Below are 19,837 nucleotides of genomic sequence, written 5' to 3'. Positions count from 1 at the left end.
AAATATATTGCCTTTTTGCTCTTAAAAGAAAAAAAAATGAACTTTAAACTCAATACCACAATTATCCGCTTCAATTCTCGTTGTAATAATAATATAAAACAGACATTTCGAAAAGAGCATAAGTTCTTCTATTCAAACTTTTTAGGAGGTATAAAAGAAATGCTATTATTCGATAAAATTTAAACATAGAACGTGATAATCAAAAACAAAAGTAATTTTTGTAATATTTATTTTTATTAAAAAAATAAAGTTTAATTTTTATTTTGAATTAAAAGTTTTTATGTTATAAAAACAATTTTGTGAATCGTGTCCTTTTCGAAATGATCGGTTCAATTTTTTAATTTCTAAAATGAAACATTAATTCATACATACATATGTATATGTAAATATGTTATATATTTAGTATATCCTGTGAAGGTCCTGCAGTAAATGTGCTTTATACTTACATTTAATTTTTTAAAGTTAAATTTAATATAATTTATTAAAATAAAGACGTCAAATTATAGGAAAATTTACGTTTATTTGATGCTTTCGATAGAAAATACGAAAGAATACGTTCTTTCGAATTTAAAGGAACGGGCTCTTCATTTTTATTTTTTAATCAATTTGCGTTTTTCTGAAAAAATAATAAATACGAATAAAATAATAAAATCTACTTTTTAAAGTTCAACAAGACTTGTACGTGATTTAGAAATAAATTAAAAAATTTCTTCATAATTATTTTATTGTCTACTTCGACGTTTTCAAAATGAAGGAGTTTTTTTCTTTTCTTGTACCGAATTACCGGTGAAATAAGCTTATGCATCGAAACACATTTCGATATCGAAAGCCTTCATCTCAAAGAGGAAAATTACGATAAATTTAACTCGATCACGCATGCGGTGTTCGGACTCTGGTTTTAATACAATAGTTATCCGATTTATTTCTTTGAAAATCGTATTTAGCGAACTATCAATATTTTACATTGAGTACCTTGTACGTATCTATAACAGCAAAAAAATTATTTGTACTCCGTTTAACTAACAAATATGGTAAATAAAATTAATTAAAAGGAAACAAATAACTAAAAATGGTGTTTTAAAACAAGTAGGAAAGTATAGTCGGGCATGGCCGACCATATGATACCCTACACCATGAGTATATTTTTACAATTTTTACTTTTATAAAATTTTTATTTTTTGTAAAGAAACTGTTGAATATTACCATAATTCCAAAATATTTAAGCCATTTATTGATAAAAAACTAAAATTTCTAAATGAGGCTTTATATAGGTCAAATATGGGCCGATCCTCGGTTAATTTGGGAAAAGGATATATTTCTAAATAACAGTTAGTTTTGTTGAGTTTCATTGCGATACAAATGGTTACAAGTCAATTTTAGACGTTTAAGTCATTTTTTGAAGGGGGGTTTGTATGGGGGCTAGGGTCAAATATACGCCGATCCTTACGAAAATCTGCAGTATCATTTACACTTATATAAAACTTATTTGTGCCAATTTTTAGAGAGATAGCAGAATATTTGACGTAATTATAACATAAAAAGTTCAAATCGGGAGGTACGGTTGTATGGGGGCTAGGTGAAATAATGGACCGATTCAAACCATTTTCAATAGGCTTCGACCTTGTGCCAAAAAACATGCTTGGTCCAAATTTCATCAAATTATCTTGAAAATTGCGGCCTGTACCTTGCGCACAAGGTTTACATGGACAGCCAGCCGGACAGACGGACGGACGGACGGACATGTCTTAATCGACTCAAAAAATGATTCTGAATCGATCGGTATACTTTAAGGTGGGTATTGGACCAATATTTTTGTATGTTACAAACATCAGCACAAACGTATAATACCCTCCCCACTATAGTGGTGTAGGGTATAAAAATTTCGACGTTATTAGAAGTATATTATTGTTTTCAAATTGGGATATCGTCAAAGGACACTTGAGTTAATTCTGCATATATCGAATACGCCTAAAAACATATGTTTGTTAAATGGAAAAAATATTTTAATTTTAATATAAGTAGATTCCTAATTTTTTTTATCGAGATGTATGTATTTCTAATTAAATGAATTTAAATTTGAGACAATTTATTAATAAGTTAATTTTGAAATATTGCTTTATAATACATAATTATGTTTTTATTCACTAAATAATAAATTTATATAATTGTACGCCACTTTTACTATGTACTACAAATGTATGTATGTATGTATGTATGTATGCTTATTCAGTATGTTTATGTTTTTATGGATGTTTGTAAGATTATACTGTTACCTTTATCGTGTATTTCAATGGTTAAATAAAAACAAATTTTCGGTTCTTAATAAATATCAAATAAGTTTTAACTATTCTAGATCGATAATATTTTTTGCGGCTAAATTGTGTAGCCACAAATGTAATATATCTTGTCAGTTTAATAGATTGTGTTTACTATATAGAACAATAACAAAATTATACTAATTATTTGTAGTAAGTATGCTCAAATACTAGTCAACTGACTAGATATGTATACATATACCTATTCTATATATAGTATAGACTTATGTCTGTAAATTTCTTTAGTATTGTTATGAAAGTATTATTTCTTAAATGGAAAATCTTAAAATCTACGAGTACGTTGTCTGATTTCATTTGAGCATAAAGCTTGGTTACGTTTTTTACCTACACTACTTTTTGATGAAGTCGATGATGAGCCGGGATACATGCGTCGCTTTTCTTGGGCATAGTAGCAGAATATACAAAATCCATTTTGTGGTGTTGTGCATCAAATATTGGTAGGACTGCGTGGTGTTGATGATTTACGATAACGGGAGTTTGACCTGGAGAGAAAGTGTTAAGATTTAATTCTACAGAAGATTTATTAAAATAAAATCACCTTGATAAGCTTGATGTATAGTCTCGTAAAGAAGACGATGTATTGTTTTCGTGTCGGTATGTATTCGTGTTGGGTGGATCTAATAGAGACATGGTTCGATGATCATATGCACGAATTGGCCTTCTTCCCATAGTTGCATATCCATCTACTTGAGGACTGTTGTTTGAACTAATTCCGCTTGAGGATATGCCTGTATTTGTGGTGAATGAAAAACGACGCTTTGGATTATAGGTGTTGTAGTAAGTGGTTGAAGCACCAACGCCAGACCTGGGGACTTCATCAAAGGTGTTTCCTTTAAAACGCGAAGAAAAACTGGAAGTGTTTGTAAGTAACTCATTTTCTGGATTGGCAAAAGATGTATATCGTCGCTCAGATAGGCAAGACGGTGAAGTTGGTGTTCGAATATCATTCAGACTTTTACGTGGTCGTCCACTGGATGAGGAATAGTCATGACTGCTGCTAAATGATGATCTGTAGACTGGTGGCTTTAGTTCAGTTCCGATCGGACTTAATTTAAGCGGTCGGAAAAATTCCTGTGTTATGTCTGGTGAATGTTCGCGTTCACCACTAGCTGTAGCAATTTTAGTGGATGATCGCGTTTTTGACGCTGAGCTTTGTTCACGATAATATTCCCGAACAGCATTAGGGCCTACGATACTACTCGTACGTTTTGGCTTTTTCTCATTAAATCTGCAATAGAAACTACGACGTTTAATGCGATCAACTACACTTTCACCAGCTTCGGAACTATCACCACGTCTAGTTGGAGATGATGCTTGCGAAGCTCTGGAAAGGTGAGATACAGTAGGTGAAGGTGTTGCCCTCTGGCCCCGATAATTATCTTCAGAACATACGGACCAGGTGTCAAAACATAATTCTGCTTCTTCTGTCGGAGAAAGAAAGGTTGACGTAGATGCGCAATCTTCTTGGTAACTGCGAGAATCGGATGAATAGTTTCCAATATTCTCAAAAGATGGCGACAATAAATTGTTATTTTGATTTACTTCGTGTGTCGAAGATGTTCGATATCCGGAGGTTTGTGACGTATGTAGTGAAGAACAGTGATTGTTATTATTACTGCTATTGTTTTGCTTTATTATAGATGAATTGTTGTTATTGGAAGATTTTTCTGCAGTTAAAATACTAGAACCAATACCAGATGAACTGTTAATCGACTTGCTGTATGGTGAAATGTTGGAATAAATGTCATTATCATTTAAACATGGGTACATTTTTGATGAACGGACATTGTTGATTGTTGTGTTAATTTGCTGATTTTTATCGGGTTTTACCAATTCAAGTATCAAACCCTTTCGTTTCTCCTGATTACCTTCTGCTGATGGTAAATTTCGTCCATTTTCATCTGTTTTTGTACAACAGTCAGGACATAATGGGCTTGCAGGTGAAGGCATCATATCCTGACAATTACAGACTGCACTCCCCTTGCAGGTTTTTATAGTACTTGAATCTCTGTTAACACCAGCACTGCTGCTAGATTTTGCAACGTTTTCATTCATTTTACGAACTGCATCTGCATTTTGGTAAATCGGAGATGAATTGCAAATATCTCTTTCTATATTGCTTGTAGAACGAACACTACGTACGCGGTTTTCTGGATTGGCATCTTTTTCGTAACGTTTAAATAGGCCCAATACTTTATTAACTGATTTTTTATTAAAAGTACCTGGCATCTCTTCGACGCTCACCGCTCGCTTTATGTAATTCGATTCTGAAGAAACGATTGGCTGAGATCGTGGAACTGAGCGTTCACGTAAATTACGTATCATTGCATCGATACGTGAACGCTTTTCATTCTTAATTGGTTTGGCAGTACTCTCGGATTCTGCATTACAGTCTTCATTACATGTGCCAGAACTTATCATAGCTTTACTTCTAATTTTACCTGATTGTGTTACTTTCGAGCTTGAATTTCCACTCAGCGATTTCGTTTTCTTCACTTCCGGTATTTTATTTGTGATTTTTTCTGGAGATGACTTTTCTAAAGAAGACTTTTTATGAGTTGGTATGTTGGCACAGGAATTGCTTGTTGCGGAAGCCCGAAGTTTTTCGAATTTTTGTCCAATTGCGTAAAGCAAGCCTTTATTGGTTTTCTTTTCTGTCACTTTTCCTTTTGATTGAACGCTAGCGACGGGACTAGACTCTTTTGATTCCTCTCCCGCGCTTGTAGTTGTATTTGGAGTTGAACTAGTTGTCGTGCTTATACTACTAGAATTAGAAAATTTGTTCTTTTTGGGCACTTTTACAACTTTGTTTTCGCCTAAAGATGTTGCTTCGGCGACCTGAGAAGTATTTTCTGGGTTTTGGCATGCTGTGGACGTCGAAACTTCTTCAATTTTGTTAATTTTTTTACGTATCGTTAGTTTAGTTTCTTTGGGTGCTATAAGTTTTGAAGTAGGATAACTCTTAGGCCGTAATATTCTGCTTTCACGTGCCGCAATACATGCAGGACTGTTTGCTTCGGTAGGACTTACATTTCCCGTGGTGGTTAAATGTTCCGTTGTAGCAAGTATATTGGAGTTCAAAGCTTTACTGGTTGAAGTTAAATTTGTGCTAATTATTTCTGAGGCATTACTACTAGAAATTGAGTCCTTCATTGGATATGATTTGGGTCGTTTAAGTTTAGATACCTTTTTAGGAGAGGGAATATCGGAAATTATTTTGTTTTTTTCATTATTGTTTTCCGGAAATTCGTTGGGCAAATCTTTAGTCACTGGGGTACACAATGATTCTGATTTCTTAACAATTTTTTTCACCTTTTTTATGACTGTGTTTGAGTTTTTGGCGTCGACATCAGTAGAAGATTCTGTCGACTTTTCTTTGGCCTTTACTTTCTTAATTTTCTTAATGGTAGATATTGGTTTTTCGTTAATAATATCGTTATTAGTACTTGATTCATGAACATCCACCTCTTGGGATCGTATTGATGACAGAATTTGGAGTTCTTGCAGTATTTTGTCAGCTAACTGGTTTTTGTCGACTTTGTTCATTTCTTCCAAGTCCCTTGAACGCGAGAGACTTCTACGGTTATATTTTAAAGCATCGTGGTTCTTAGAAATACTATTCGTATATTCCGAAAGAAGTTCGACACTCTTATTACGGATTTGCCGAGAATTCTTTAATTTTGTGGAAGCATCGGTAACATCAGCCTCACACTGTCCAGTGTTTGCTATGTGATTTTGGTCAACAGGTAGTTCTTCAAGTGGTACTTCAAAGAAATCTGGTCGAACCAAGCGCGATATACGACGTTGTGTTAGTCGCCTGGTTGTAGATTCTGATGATGGCGGTGGCGAGAGTCTTCCGCTTGGAGGACGCCCAAACGTAGCTCCACCTGATATTGCTTCAGTAGGGCCGACTTTCGAAGCGTGTTTTTGTGATGTATCTTTTGAAATTTTATTCACATATGGAGAATAGTATCTGTATTTATCATTTATATCACTACTGTACACTGATGTAATGTCCTTGCAATTATCATCGCTGCTTTTACTCTTGCTGTGTATTTTTTTAGTGGAAGATATTTCTTTTGTAGTGTCAGAACATTTTTCGTTAATTGGTGTGGTTTGACCTTCGATTTCTTTCAAACCTGCTGGATCAACTGGTGCTTTAGGTGGCGCAACATTTCGTCCACTGCTTTGACTACGTTTGTATATTTTGACCGACGAACAGTTTTGATTTGTTTGCACACTTAACGTTCTTGACAATTTGCGTGCTTGAGTCGGTGGTAACTTTGCTAATAACTGTTCCTGAAAACACTTGGGAAGTCCCGGAGCAATATTAGATAACGTTTCCAGATCTTTTTTACTTAAGCGTAAACGCGACAAATCCAAATCAGCCAAGTCAAGTGGCTCTTCCATATCATCGCCTGTACTTTCCGCGGATATATTACAGTTCTTAGTTACCTTTGCTTCCGATGATTTATTACCTGTAAGTAAGATAATCATCTTCGCATTAACAAACTATAAAATGGAATGGCTAAATGCACACCTGTGAACATTTTCCCTATTTAATTTAATAGCAACTAAATTTCTATGGCACTCAAAACTTTAGGGCGTAATATTGACATAATTATATTAAACATATACATATGCGCTAAGACATATTATGTAATCCGAATCATGCCCTACAAGATCTTCCTATGATATTTTTGATATTCGTAAAAATTGCAAAAAGCTATAAACCTAGTAATTGTGCAACATATCGCACACCCAATACGAAAGTGACACAACTTAAACATTTGTTTAAGAAAAGGAGACAAAATTTTTACAAATTGTTAAACATAAAGAAAGGCAAGTTTTTTTTTTTTGAACATTAAACAACAACAAAATACAGTTAATTTATTTTTAGATATAAACTAGCATCTTGTGCATAGTTTAAAGCTTAAAGAATATAAAAACGCAACAATAATAATTTGAGTTATGCCACTTTTGTACTGGGTGAGCGATATGTAGCTATAATTGTAAATTTAATTCTAATCATATAATATTTTTTTAGCTGTATAATTTTTGTGCTAATTACACATAACAATTATTCTAGACAAAAAAGGTCTTATATAGAAATGATTTCGATAATGATATTTTTTAAATTATTGTCTGATAATGTAGGAATTTAAATATTAACCTTTTACATGTAAATTAATGCAAAAAATTACTGAATTACATTTTAAAAAAGCAAAACCTCAAATCTATGCATTTGCATACATTACTCATTTTCTTTAAAACTCTATGAATATGGATAAATATATAGAACAATATTCTATAAATAAATTACTTTTACACAAAAAAAGAGGATAATTTTTTATTGTTTTTATGAAAGTTTTCAACATAAATTTAATTTCTTTGCTTTACAGGTTTTTTCCACATTTAGTAAATTTTGTAAAAAAAATTTTAAAAACATTTAATTTTTCAATTTTAATTACACAATGATACTTTAAAAAAATGCAGGGGTTCTAGTATAATAATTCCATTTTATTATACTCCATAGAGTACGAATATACTTTTAATTTTTCCCGATAACTTCGTTTAGTTACTTTTTAAGAGCAAAATATGCGAAGAGCTTTTTTTTAAGCTTAAACTTTGAAAAATCAAAAGTTTGGTAGTTTTCAGCCGAAATTCAAAATGTATTGTAAAATGTCTGATATAGAGCATGATAAAATTTTACCATAAATTTAATTTTTTTTAAATAAAAGGCAACACCCTTAAAACAAAATATCAGGTTTGAAATTTGGTTGAAAACTATTAAACTTATGATTTCCCAAAGTTAAAACTTCAAAAAGTAAGTTAACGAAGTGATAGGTGAAAATTAAGAATTTATTTGTACTTTTTGGACTAAAACAAATTGGAATTGGCATATGAGAACCCCTGCATTTTATTTTTCTTCATTTTTGTATCACAGTGTTAATTTCTTCAATTTTTAACCAATGCAGAACATATAAGAAATTTTTGGGCCAAAATTTTAAATTTAAAAAACTACATCGATTAACTGACAGTTTATTACATGTTTTATGTTGTGTTTCTAATTAAGTTATCAAATAACGAATTGTTGCAAAAAACTTCATTGCAATTTTAAATACAAGTTTTTGTAATAAAACGATATAGTTTTTAGAAATTGAAATATACATTTTAAAAGTTGGTCTGCGACCCAATTTGTATTATTAAACAAGTATTTGGCTTAAATCAAGTTTGTTACAAATATAAAATCTATAATAATACCAATAAATTCTGTAAATGATATAAAAGCATAAACACAAATTTTTCTGCGCACTCTATATAACAGATTTTCTTTTCGTTCATTTACTACCAGATAAACTACCATAAAACTCAAACGGCCCTATCTAACATTTTTAAAATTTTACAGGAGAATTAATAGTTTGTTTCTAACAACGCGATTTATTTGTAGTAAATAAACATAGTGAAACCTATCAGTTGTAATGATTATCGACAATGGCGTATGTACAAATGATAGGGTCTTTTGTTTTTTGTTGTAATTTTGGTCCAATTTTTTGTGTAGACTTTGTTTTGATGCAATATAATACAATCAAAAAATAAAATCGATTTTGAATTTTTTGTTAGGGCCGTTTGCGTGACGATGTTATCAAATTTTAAATTCGTCCGTTATTATCGGTGTGAAATCGATTTGTAAACGTAAGGAATATTCGAAAAAAAAATTATTTAAAAAATAGTCCAAGATTATTGAATAACAAAGCCATTTTCGCGAAACTACTTATTTTATTATGCTTCTCTTTTACTAAATAAGCGATATGTATTTAATCGTGTAAGTAACGGGTTGACATTTTCTATAGAAAACAATTTAATTTCGTAGAATTTTTTTCAATTTATAAACTAAAAAAAATAAAACGTCTTCATTTTAAATTATTGACATTTGGATTTAGTGATCGAAATATTTAAAATTCTAATGTGCATTTAGTCTAAACATTGTTTTATTTTTTTTTTAATTTTAAAATGTTTAAGATAAAATGTTGAATTGTTTAAGATAAGTGGAAATAAAAAAAAACTATGAATATGTATTTTTTTAACAAAACTAAAAATACATATATATTTATGAATGTCATCTACTTTAGAAAAATAACTTACCTTTTACATTTAAATGTTCATTGAACAACTAAGAGAATTGTTAATGATTCGAAAGAGATTCTTGATCATCTCTCCGAGTGATATAAAGCCAATCGTCGATGAATGATATTAAAACATTGCAAACATTATTAGCAAAACAGAAAGAAATATTTGACAAAATAATTCATGCAAACAACAATACAAAAGACTATTGCAATTAGATATATTTTCTTTATTTATTTATTAATTTTTTTTTTTATTCTGGAAGACAACATAACAATAAATATGTAATTTTTTTTATTATTATTATTTTTTTGTTAAGATATTAATATATAACATGAATAAAAAGAAAACGATTTAATATGTTTTATATAAAATAGTTAATAAATGTTATGAATATTTAATAAAAAAAAAATAAATAAATAAAACAATTAATAAAACTATTTTCTATTATGTTGTATATTGAACATACAAACGTACATATATACATACATACATAAGTAACATTCATTTTATTTGTAAATTTACCAAAAGCTTTAGAAAACGCTTCCATAAAACCTCTTTCTTACAATTATACTTTTTCTATAAAGCATCTATTTAATTTTTAATGCTTTTAAGGGCTCTATAATCTTTTTTATTACTAATACTGACAAATCGTGTTTTATTTTATATTAAAGTTTTGTAATACTTTTTTTAGTTTTTTAGTTTTTAAATGAATTACCAGTATTTTGAGATAGTAGAAATATCATTTTTAGATCTTAAATTAACAATGTTCACATACACATACATGCATGTGCACATATGTAAATACATATATCTGCTAAATCAAAATTATATAAAACTTTATATACATATAAAAATCTCTTCCTAATGTATGTAAGTCTTTCTGAAATACATAATAATATTTGATGTTAAAATTAGAATTATTACCCCCAAAAAAGGTGTGGAAAAAAATTGAGTATTTTTATCCCAACTAGTAATCAGAAGAAAAATAAGTAGGAAAGTATAGTCGGGCATGGCCGACCATATAATACCCTACACCATGAGCATATAAAACTTATTTGTACCAATTTTTAAAGAGATAATAAATAGTATATTTGATAATTATGGCATAAAAAGCCCAAATCGGGAGGTACGTATGCCAAAAAACATACTTGGTCCAAATTTCATCAAATTATCTTGAAAATTGCGGACTGTACCTTGCGCACAAGGTTTACATGGGCAGCCAGCCAGCCGGACAGACGGACAAGTCTTAATCGACTCAAAAAATGATTCTGAATCGATCGGTATACTTTAAGGTATTGGACCAATATTTTTGTGTGTTACAAACATCAGCAAAAACGTATAATACCCTCCCCACTATAGTGGTGTAGGGTATAATAAAACACATTCCATTAATGACACTGGGTTTTCACCAAACCTTGATGTATTTAAAATATGTTATTTGTAATAAAAAATATATTTATTGAAATGGACCTTAGTGTCCCACCAGCGATTTAAAATTCTGCCCTGGGTATAATTTGTGGGAAAATATTTTATTTTTTTTTTCAAATAATATTTTTGCTCCACAAAATTATATTAAATGGTGGTTTAAGATTTCAGAGTTATATTACTTTCGCTTTTTATAGAAATAGGTCTCAATATTGTCATAATTTTTAGATGATACAAAAAAATAATAAAAAAATAATTTTGCATTTGGTTTGGTCCATTTCGGAATTTTTTGGATTATTTATATGCCCGTTTTGGTATTTGATTTGCAATAAGAATTAAAATTACCAAAATGTAAAAAAAATTGATCGTTTCATAATATGATCGATCGAATGCAATAACCTTTTAATAATTTAGATTTCAAAATTAGAATTTCAAAAATAGTATGCATTTACGTACATATGTATGTATGTACTAATGCATGTTTATATACTAGAAATACTATAAATAGGTACATAATATGTATATATGTATGTGTGTATGTATGTATGTATGTATGTATGTATGTATGTATGTATGTATGTATGTATGTATGTATGTATGTATGTATGTATGTATGTATGTATGTATGTATGTATGTATGTATACATGTATGTATGTATGTATCTATTCATAAATAATTTAATAAAATTTCTAAATTATTTTAAAATAATATCTGTATGTAGTATAAAATAATAATTTAAAAATTTGTATTTAATGATTTAGTCGAATTTGTTGTTTGAAGACTTGTTATTATTTTGGGTTTAGTCGTTGTTGTTGTGGTAGTAGTAGTGGTAGTAGTACAACAAGTAGAGGAACTTCGTAAGCTATTAGGGACATGCGTTTTTGAAGGAACGATGAATAAATTGGCTGCAAAAAGCATAAACAATAAAAATAAATTGAACAAAAATAATAAAGAATTGAGAAAAAACAAACAAACAAACAAACAAAAAATAGAACATTGTAAGCATTTTGAGGGAGATACATGATCGATGTTCGTTTTAATACGACACTGAGACATTTCATATATATTTTTTTAAAATAAATTTAATTAAAATGTTTTTGTTAAAAGTAACATTTGTATTATTAATTATTTTAGATATTTCTTGCATCGTATTCAAAGTTTTGGACATTTTTTATTATCTTTCTTCTATCTTATAGTTTGTAAATATGTAAATATTTATGCATGTATGTTTGCTTTTATAAATAAACTATGATAATCAACTACATACACTTGTTTCAAATTCAGATTCAAATAAAAATATATGTATAATAATAAAACAATTTAAAATTGCATTAGCAATCAAAATTCACAAACAAATATTTGTCTTAAACAATCAAACAATATAAATTATGTTTATAAATTTATATGTATGTAGTATATGTAAAACTAAACATTAAAAAAAGCCCAGAACTCAGAAATTTGTTTTTGTTTCTAGTTTAGTTAGTTTAATGAAGAAATATACGTATAAATCAGATCTGCATCAATTTTCATTTTGATTTGAATATAAATTTAATTTCATTTTATCTTTATGTGCTCTGTAATATTTAGTATCAATTTTAACTTAAATTAGTTCTGTTATATTTGTTTACAAAAATATGTATTCAAAATAAAAAAAAACAATAATTAGAGTATTTTTGTTAAAAAAAAATTACAAGATAACTAACGGCAACATAAACAAGAAAATGTATTATTAATTAAATAAATTATAGTAGCAATGGTAGTAGGTAGTTGAAATAATAATAAGTTGTAGTAGTAGTAGTCTTTCTAGTATGGAAGATAGGGTTTTAAATAAATAATTAAAAAAAAATATATATATAAAAAAGTTAAAATTTTGTTAGAACTAAGAATTACTTTTTTAATAAAAACAAATTTAAGATAGCAGGGCCATTATTGCAATGTACGGAGCACGAAACGCGTGAAATGGTTGTGGATGATTGATTGCCATATACAAATTTCTTTATATTTACATTTCCTTTAGTTGTGCAATTATTTCATAAATAATACAAATAAAACATAAAACTTTTGATTTAAAAAATATTACAATTTCATATTTATTTCATTAATATTCAAATATGATGATACACATACATATCTCTAGGTATATTAATATTTGAGAAATTACTTCTTAATCCTTAAATATTAAAAAAAAAAAACAATTTATTAAAATAACAAAGATAAAGATAATCATTGCAACAACATACATACATATGCTTAGATATTGAGCTCTAACAGTGACAAAACCTCTTGTGAATAACAGCACAACACTCAAGAGGAACATATTTTCCCATTGTTTACATTTATTATCTGTAAACAAATGTAAACAAATAAGTATGAAATATGCCCATTTTTTGCTAATACATACATATGTATGAATGTACGTAACGACAGCTGACATCGATGTGATGTTATTTATAACTTTTGCTACAAATGTGCATTTTAAGCTGTTAAAGTTCGAATATGTATTATACATTCTTTAAATATAATTGAGACAATTAAAAATTCCTTAATAAAGAATATTTTAATTAAATTAGTCCAAAGATAAAAATTCCTTAATAAAGAATATTTTAATTAAATTAGTCCAAAGAATATAAATTTAAATACATATATGAATGGATAAGTAAAAGTAATTATTTGAAATCTAAAAGGAAAACATTTTAATCCACTTGATTCGGCTCCCAATTAGCAGTCATTTTCGGTCCTTAATAATTAAACATTTAATTTTGATAAAGAAAAATATGTATGCCTCTTAGTATATAAATGAAAACAAAAACATACATATGTATGTTTGGATATAATGAATGCATTGAAATAGTTATCGTCCTCATAATTTTAATATTTTTCAACACATATTCATTGTAATGCTTGTATGCTTGTATGTCGTTTATTAAAAAATATAATATAATCGAAAAAGTTTAATTAATTATTGCTGTCAATTAGGTAAAGAAATGTTGTATATTAAAAATACATAAGAACATACATGTCATTTCGACATTAAATATATTTTAAATATTTTTCATATTTATGTATTCTGTTTAATTTAAATTTAAATGTAAATTGTTTAGAACTCAATTTGTTTTTTGTATGTATATTCCGTTGGCAATGTTCTCTACTTAAATACATATGTTTGTCCGAGCGTTAACTGCTGAGTGGCTGTGTCGAAGGAAAAGCGTTACTTTTTGGAAGGCACATTGAAAATGGAGTTTTGTAACATTCAAGTACTTTTGTTGAATAACAATTATTGCAATTTCATTGTTGTTTAAACTTAAATTAACAAATATATTTAATTTAAAATGCTACTTAACAATTATTCAATATGTATATGTATTATTGTGTTACTAATTTATTATATCGCTGGTTTAATTTTTTTCCATTTTTGTATTGAGTACTCAATACTTCCACATCTCTATAATAACAGTATATGTATGTAATAATTAAACAATAAACTAAATATGGACTTTGTGTTTTTATTTCGTTTAAAAAGAAAAAAATACACAAAATGGTTATTTATCTCTTAGATTATTTGTTAATAGGTAGACAGACCTACTCGGACTGAGGCATGCCAATTATGTATTTTAGAAATAATTTGCCATTTAGGTTAAGTGCAGACAGATTTTTATTAGCACTCTTAAAATGTGTAAAAAACTTTGAATACGAACATTTCTAGCAAGTATGTACTCGTCGTATTAAATCGATTCATTATTCTATTTCACTTATATTATGTGATTAGCTGATAACAAAAATATGAATGTTAGACTCAATTAAGAAGCAAATTTTATTCTATTATGTGATATCTAAAATCACCTTGTTATGCAATACAGCTATTACTATTTTTGTAAGTCAAAATAATAGAACTCATAATGAATAATTGTATATGGTACGCTTATCCGTTAACCAGGCTCAATAATTTAAATAACAAACTCGTTTTCATTTGATTCATTCGTCTTAATTTGATTTAATTTTAATTGGAAGAAGAACACATTCATTTATACATATATACATTTTATCCAATATAAGATAATTTTATAATGACATTGTATATTCGAAAATAAAAATTTCAAATATTGAGGCGTTTATCGAAATAATATATTTTTAAAATAATATAAAAGGCTTCAAAATTAATAAAAAACAAATTACTTTATAAAGATATCATAAACAAATCATTAAGTGCATATTAATTAAAATAATTATTCAAAAATATATATTTTAAAATATTTCGTTTTAAAAATTTTATATATATATATTTTTTTTTTTGCAATTACGATTAACAATTTTTATTTATAAAATTTAATTTCTTATTTAATTTGCAATGCATGTATATGTGTTCATATCAATAACAAATAATAATCAAATTTGAAATAAAATTAAAGAAAAATGGATAAACAAATAAAACGTGTTTATGATTTAATTTTGAAGCTGAGCCGGTATTTAGAGAATCTATTAATTTGTCTTGTGGTTTTGTTTTTCGTTTTAATTCTTTTGTTTGTTTTAACATTTCAAAATAGAATCAAAAATAATAAAAAAACTAACAAACAGCAATTAATAATTATAAATATGTACTTCTTCTGTATGTAAACATTGGTCGTGTTTTAGTGATCTAGAAATTTACTCTTTAATCTGTGATATTCACCTCTTGGCAGTGTTGCACCAGTACGTGAAAACATGGAATCCATGTCACTGCCTAAATCACGAGACATACTGTGGCGCCATGGTGCACCCATTGCAGCACTGTTGAGTCTGCTGAAATTATATGTAAAGTAACAGTTGTATTAATTATATCATAATAATATCTTCTTTAATAACTTAAGGATTAATAAAATTAAGCAGCCAAGTATTAATATACAATTTAAATTAATCACATTTTAATTACAAAATACACATGTAAAATGAACTCTATCAGTTACACTTTATTAATTAATTATTATTATACAAATTTAATAGGGAAATTTTTTTTTAAAATTTATTCATAATTATTAATTACACATGCAATTGTCTTTCTTTCTACATTATTTATTGCTGAAATTTTGCAATTACAAGCTTTATATGTATATTATATATGTTTTAACATCGCAAATATATCTCAGTTTGTCAAATCTGTTATGTTGTCTGAAAGACCAATTTGTCCACTCTTAAATAAAGGTTTAATCAATCGTTAAGTTTAGCGACACAATTTTTTTAAAAATTGAAGTTGTATGACATCGTTAGAAAAGTATACTTTGTTATCTGGGTGGTTTGGGGGGAAATACGTACTTCGATCGGATCAAATTCAAATAGTGAATTTATATTGTACCTTTGTTCAAAACTTTTAAAATCGTAATGTCCTAATATTTAAATTTTTAAATAATTTTGTGGTATTTTCTTCTTTCTTTCTTGTATAAGCGAGGTTTACATCATAATTCTTATCAAGGATAAACTAGATTTAAACTATTAGCTCTAATGCAACCGTGAAATTTGATGTTTCAGATAAGTTTAGATTATGTAATAATCAATGTGACGAAAAAACATAGTGATTCCAAGCGTTAATTACTATTTTTGAAAATTATCTAAAAATATTTTATATATTTTTGTATATCAGTTTTGGTTATTAAAAAAAATATGAAACTGTTCAAAGTGAATTAATAAAAAGTGGAAGCAATTTTATTCTATTATGTGATATCTAAAATCACCTTGTTATGCAATACTGCTATTACTATTTTTGTAAGTCAAAATAATAGAACTCATAATGAATAATCGTTTATGATACGCTTATCCGTTAACTGGGCTCAATAATTTAAATAAAAACTATAACAAACTCGTTTTCATTTGATTCATTCATCTTAATTTGATTTAATTTTTAGTTTTTATTGCCCACGTCATTTTCGTTAAATATTTTATAAATATTTAATAACATTGAAAATTATCTTTGGTTATTAAAAAAAAACAATATGAAACTGATTAAAGTGAATAAATAAAAACATAAATAAAAAATGGAAACAATTTTTTTCAAGTTTAAACGCAAGTTTGTGAATATTTTTAGTGTAAACCTCGCATTAAAAAAAAACAAATAAAGTACAGTTATGACATCGATAATTTTCACTTACTAGCAAAAACACTTTGAAATAATACCAAATATTATCCTACTTAATCGATAGAAGAATTGAACAAAACATTTCTGCCTCAAACTAAAAAACGTAGAAGCATATAAGGTTAGGTTAGAGTACAAATTTCATTATTTAATTAATTAAACATACATATTAGCGGATATAACGGTGTAAGATCTATTAAAATAAAGTAGTACAACGATCAAAAAAAAAAAAAAAATGATGGGGATGGATGATTTTGTCATTCCGTTTGTAACGCATCAAAATGTTTATTATATAAACAATATTTCGATTTCGAAATTTCTGAAATATAACTAGAAATTTCTCAAACATAATTAGAAGTTTCTAAAATATAATAAGAAATTTCTGAAATTCAATTGGAAAGTTCTGATATGCAATTGGAAATCGTGTAGATTTCGACTTGATCACACAACCCTCACAAATACTTCCTTATTAAAAGGGGTGCTTCAACCACCTTGTAAAAATAATTATCCAATTCATAATCGGTGTTGTACGGTTGTATCGGTTGTAATATTTTTATTAATGATTTCTTTTTGTTTCGATAAAATTTTATTTGAAATTGTTTACAACTTACAACGATACAATATTTATTGTGCTTTGAACAAATATTTCTAATTGTATAGAATTTTTTTGAACTATGTATAAACTTATTTAAAAAAAGAATTTTGTGTTTATTTATATGTACATATTTAAAACCCTGTAACTCAATTCTTTTAATCATACAACTAAAGCCGAAAGTCAAACGAGCTTGTGCTTTATTGCCTTATTTATAAAAGGTTTATAGAAAAAATTCATTTTATTTTTAACTTTTAATAACATATTAGAAATCTCGTCATTCCAATGACACGCTAATGCGAAATTCATTGATCTTTCACTGGAACTTAAAGAATTTCGGGTTACTAGTGATGAAAATACATTTTTTCCACACTTTTTTATTGGGAAGTGCACACCAATCAAATGTTTGACGAAACATACATAATTACTATTTTTAAATTTTATTGGCATTCAATTTGTTACAAATTTTATTTGAAATAAAATTCAAAAATTCCTATTGATTTATAAATTTCTTCTGATTCTGATAGATAAAAATTTTGTTTAAATTCAATCTAATACAAATTGAATTTCAAAGCTCTATTTATATTAAAAATGGAATTAAACATTTTATTATTTTATTTGATTTGTAATAGAAGAAATTAAACAAATATTTGAATTCATTTCTATAAAAAATGTAATAATTCTATTAGGAATTAATTCAACGAAATATAAAGCCATGGAATTCAACTTTAGAATTAAAAGAATGATTCATTTAAAAATTTAAACCCGAATTAAAAATATAGGGGGCTTAGTTCCAAATAGAATTCATTCTTTCTACAATTTGATTTAAAGTTATATAATATACATTCGATACTATCCTTGCTTTTACATTCATTCGCCGATTATGGCTCTATCGTTCAGATGTAAAAATTAAGTATTCGTGAAATAATCTAAAACTTTTTAGATGGGACTTAAAATTTTTAATAATTATTTTCAATTTTTAAAAACAGAAATCATGCTCTGAAGAAATGTCAGATTAAATATAATAATCCGCTATTATGTGTTAAAAGTATTGTGTTAAAGTTATGTTGTTAATAAAATTAAACTTACTGACTTAAATAAAAAATTTAGGTTAAAGAATTAATTGTCCTACCAAATGCTCTAAGTGTTGTAATAGTTCTTTTCTGTTCATGCATATTATAATGTTAACAAGCAAGAGTTCTATATTATTATATACCCTTCACCATATACCCTTTATTAAAAGAAAAAAAACGGACATCGCTAAATCGACTTCTCTAAACGGAATGACAAAGTTATATTCACTTCTGGGGAAGGTGAAGCGTAAATTAAAAAAATCAAACACAAACATTGAAAATCACTTTTACAAATAAGCGATACCTAGCTAATTGTACCAATATTAAAAACAACAATAACAGTACGTGTATTAACATGTGTATACCTTAGAGGTGCCCCAAAAATATTGATTTCCGGTGCAATAGAAAACAATAATTTTTGGGCTCTCTAAAGTACCTAGGTGGTTAGAAAGATTTATAATATTATAATTATGTATGTACATGTGTATATGCAGGAATACATCTATGTATGTATATTAGAATATACTTCTGTAAGAAGTGCACGCGTGCTGTATGTATGTATGTATGTATGTATGTATGTATGAAGGTATGTATGTATATATATATGTATGTATGTATGTATGTATGTATATATGTATGTATGCATGTATATATGTATGTATGCATGTATATATGTATGTGTATATGTGTATGTATGTGCACATACAATTCATTTATATGGATTTTTATTTAGAAATAGACCCACGAAAAGAAGAGAAAATCTGAGAATGTAAATGCAACAATATACTTACACTTGTCTTTTCTCAATTGTTTCACTGTACGTGTAACTCACTTTAGATCTATTTCATTTGAATGATTATTTTCAAAATTGTTTATTTTTTGTAATTATTGAAACAATTTTATATTTGTTTCAACATTTTATATGTGTTAATGTAAAATACAGTAGTCGACACATACACCACAACGTTTATTATATCGTTATAATAGCAACAATGACAACAAAAATTGATCCATGATTTAATTGAGTATGTGCCATGTCATTAGGACGTGTGCAATTGGGTAATTTCATTTGGTTTTTTTGGTTTATCATAATGATTTTTCATTATTAGGTCAGTTTAACAATTATTGTTTATTAAAAAGCGCAGCATGTAAATAAAATGTAAAAAATATATTAGCTTT

The 19,837-nt window shown here is 27.5% G+C and overlaps 1 protein-coding gene across 11 annotated transcripts in view; it reads right to left on the bottom strand.

Moving 5' to 3' along the window:
• Window positions 1-1,790: 1,790 nt before the first annotated feature.
• LOC111690869 overlaps window positions 1,791-19,837 on the bottom strand; it is a 33,099-nt gene continuing 15,052 nt past the window's right edge. For 6 of the 11 annotated variants that reach the window (XM_046949416.1, XM_046949414.1, XM_046949417.1 and 3 more), the window contains 4 exons: window positions 19,450-19,497; window positions 15,560-15,669; window positions 2,875-6,814; window positions 1,791-2,818 (listed from right to left, as the gene is read on the bottom strand). In XM_046949416.1, coding sequence (XP_046805372.1) covers window positions 2,764-2,818; window positions 2,875-6,814; window positions 15,560-15,669; window positions 19,450-19,497 — 4,153 coding nt within the window. In that variant the 3' untranslated portion in view covers window positions 1,791-2,763. Of the gene's footprint in view, window positions 2,819-2,874; window positions 6,815-12,952; window positions 15,670-19,449; window positions 19,498-19,837 lie in introns of those variants that run through there. The other 5 variants (XM_046949419.1, XM_046949422.1, XM_046949418.1 and 2 more) reach the window with 4 other exon arrangements.

This window comes from Lucilia cuprina, chromosome 4, assembly GCF_022045245.1.
Source record: "Lucilia cuprina isolate Lc7/37 chromosome 4, ASM2204524v1, whole genome shotgun sequence".
Classification (NCBI taxonomy): domain Eukaryota; kingdom Metazoa; phylum Arthropoda; class Insecta; order Diptera; family Calliphoridae; genus Lucilia; species Lucilia cuprina.
Note: the sequence above shows the minus strand (reverse complement) of the source record. Positions and strands in the feature narration are given on the sequence as shown.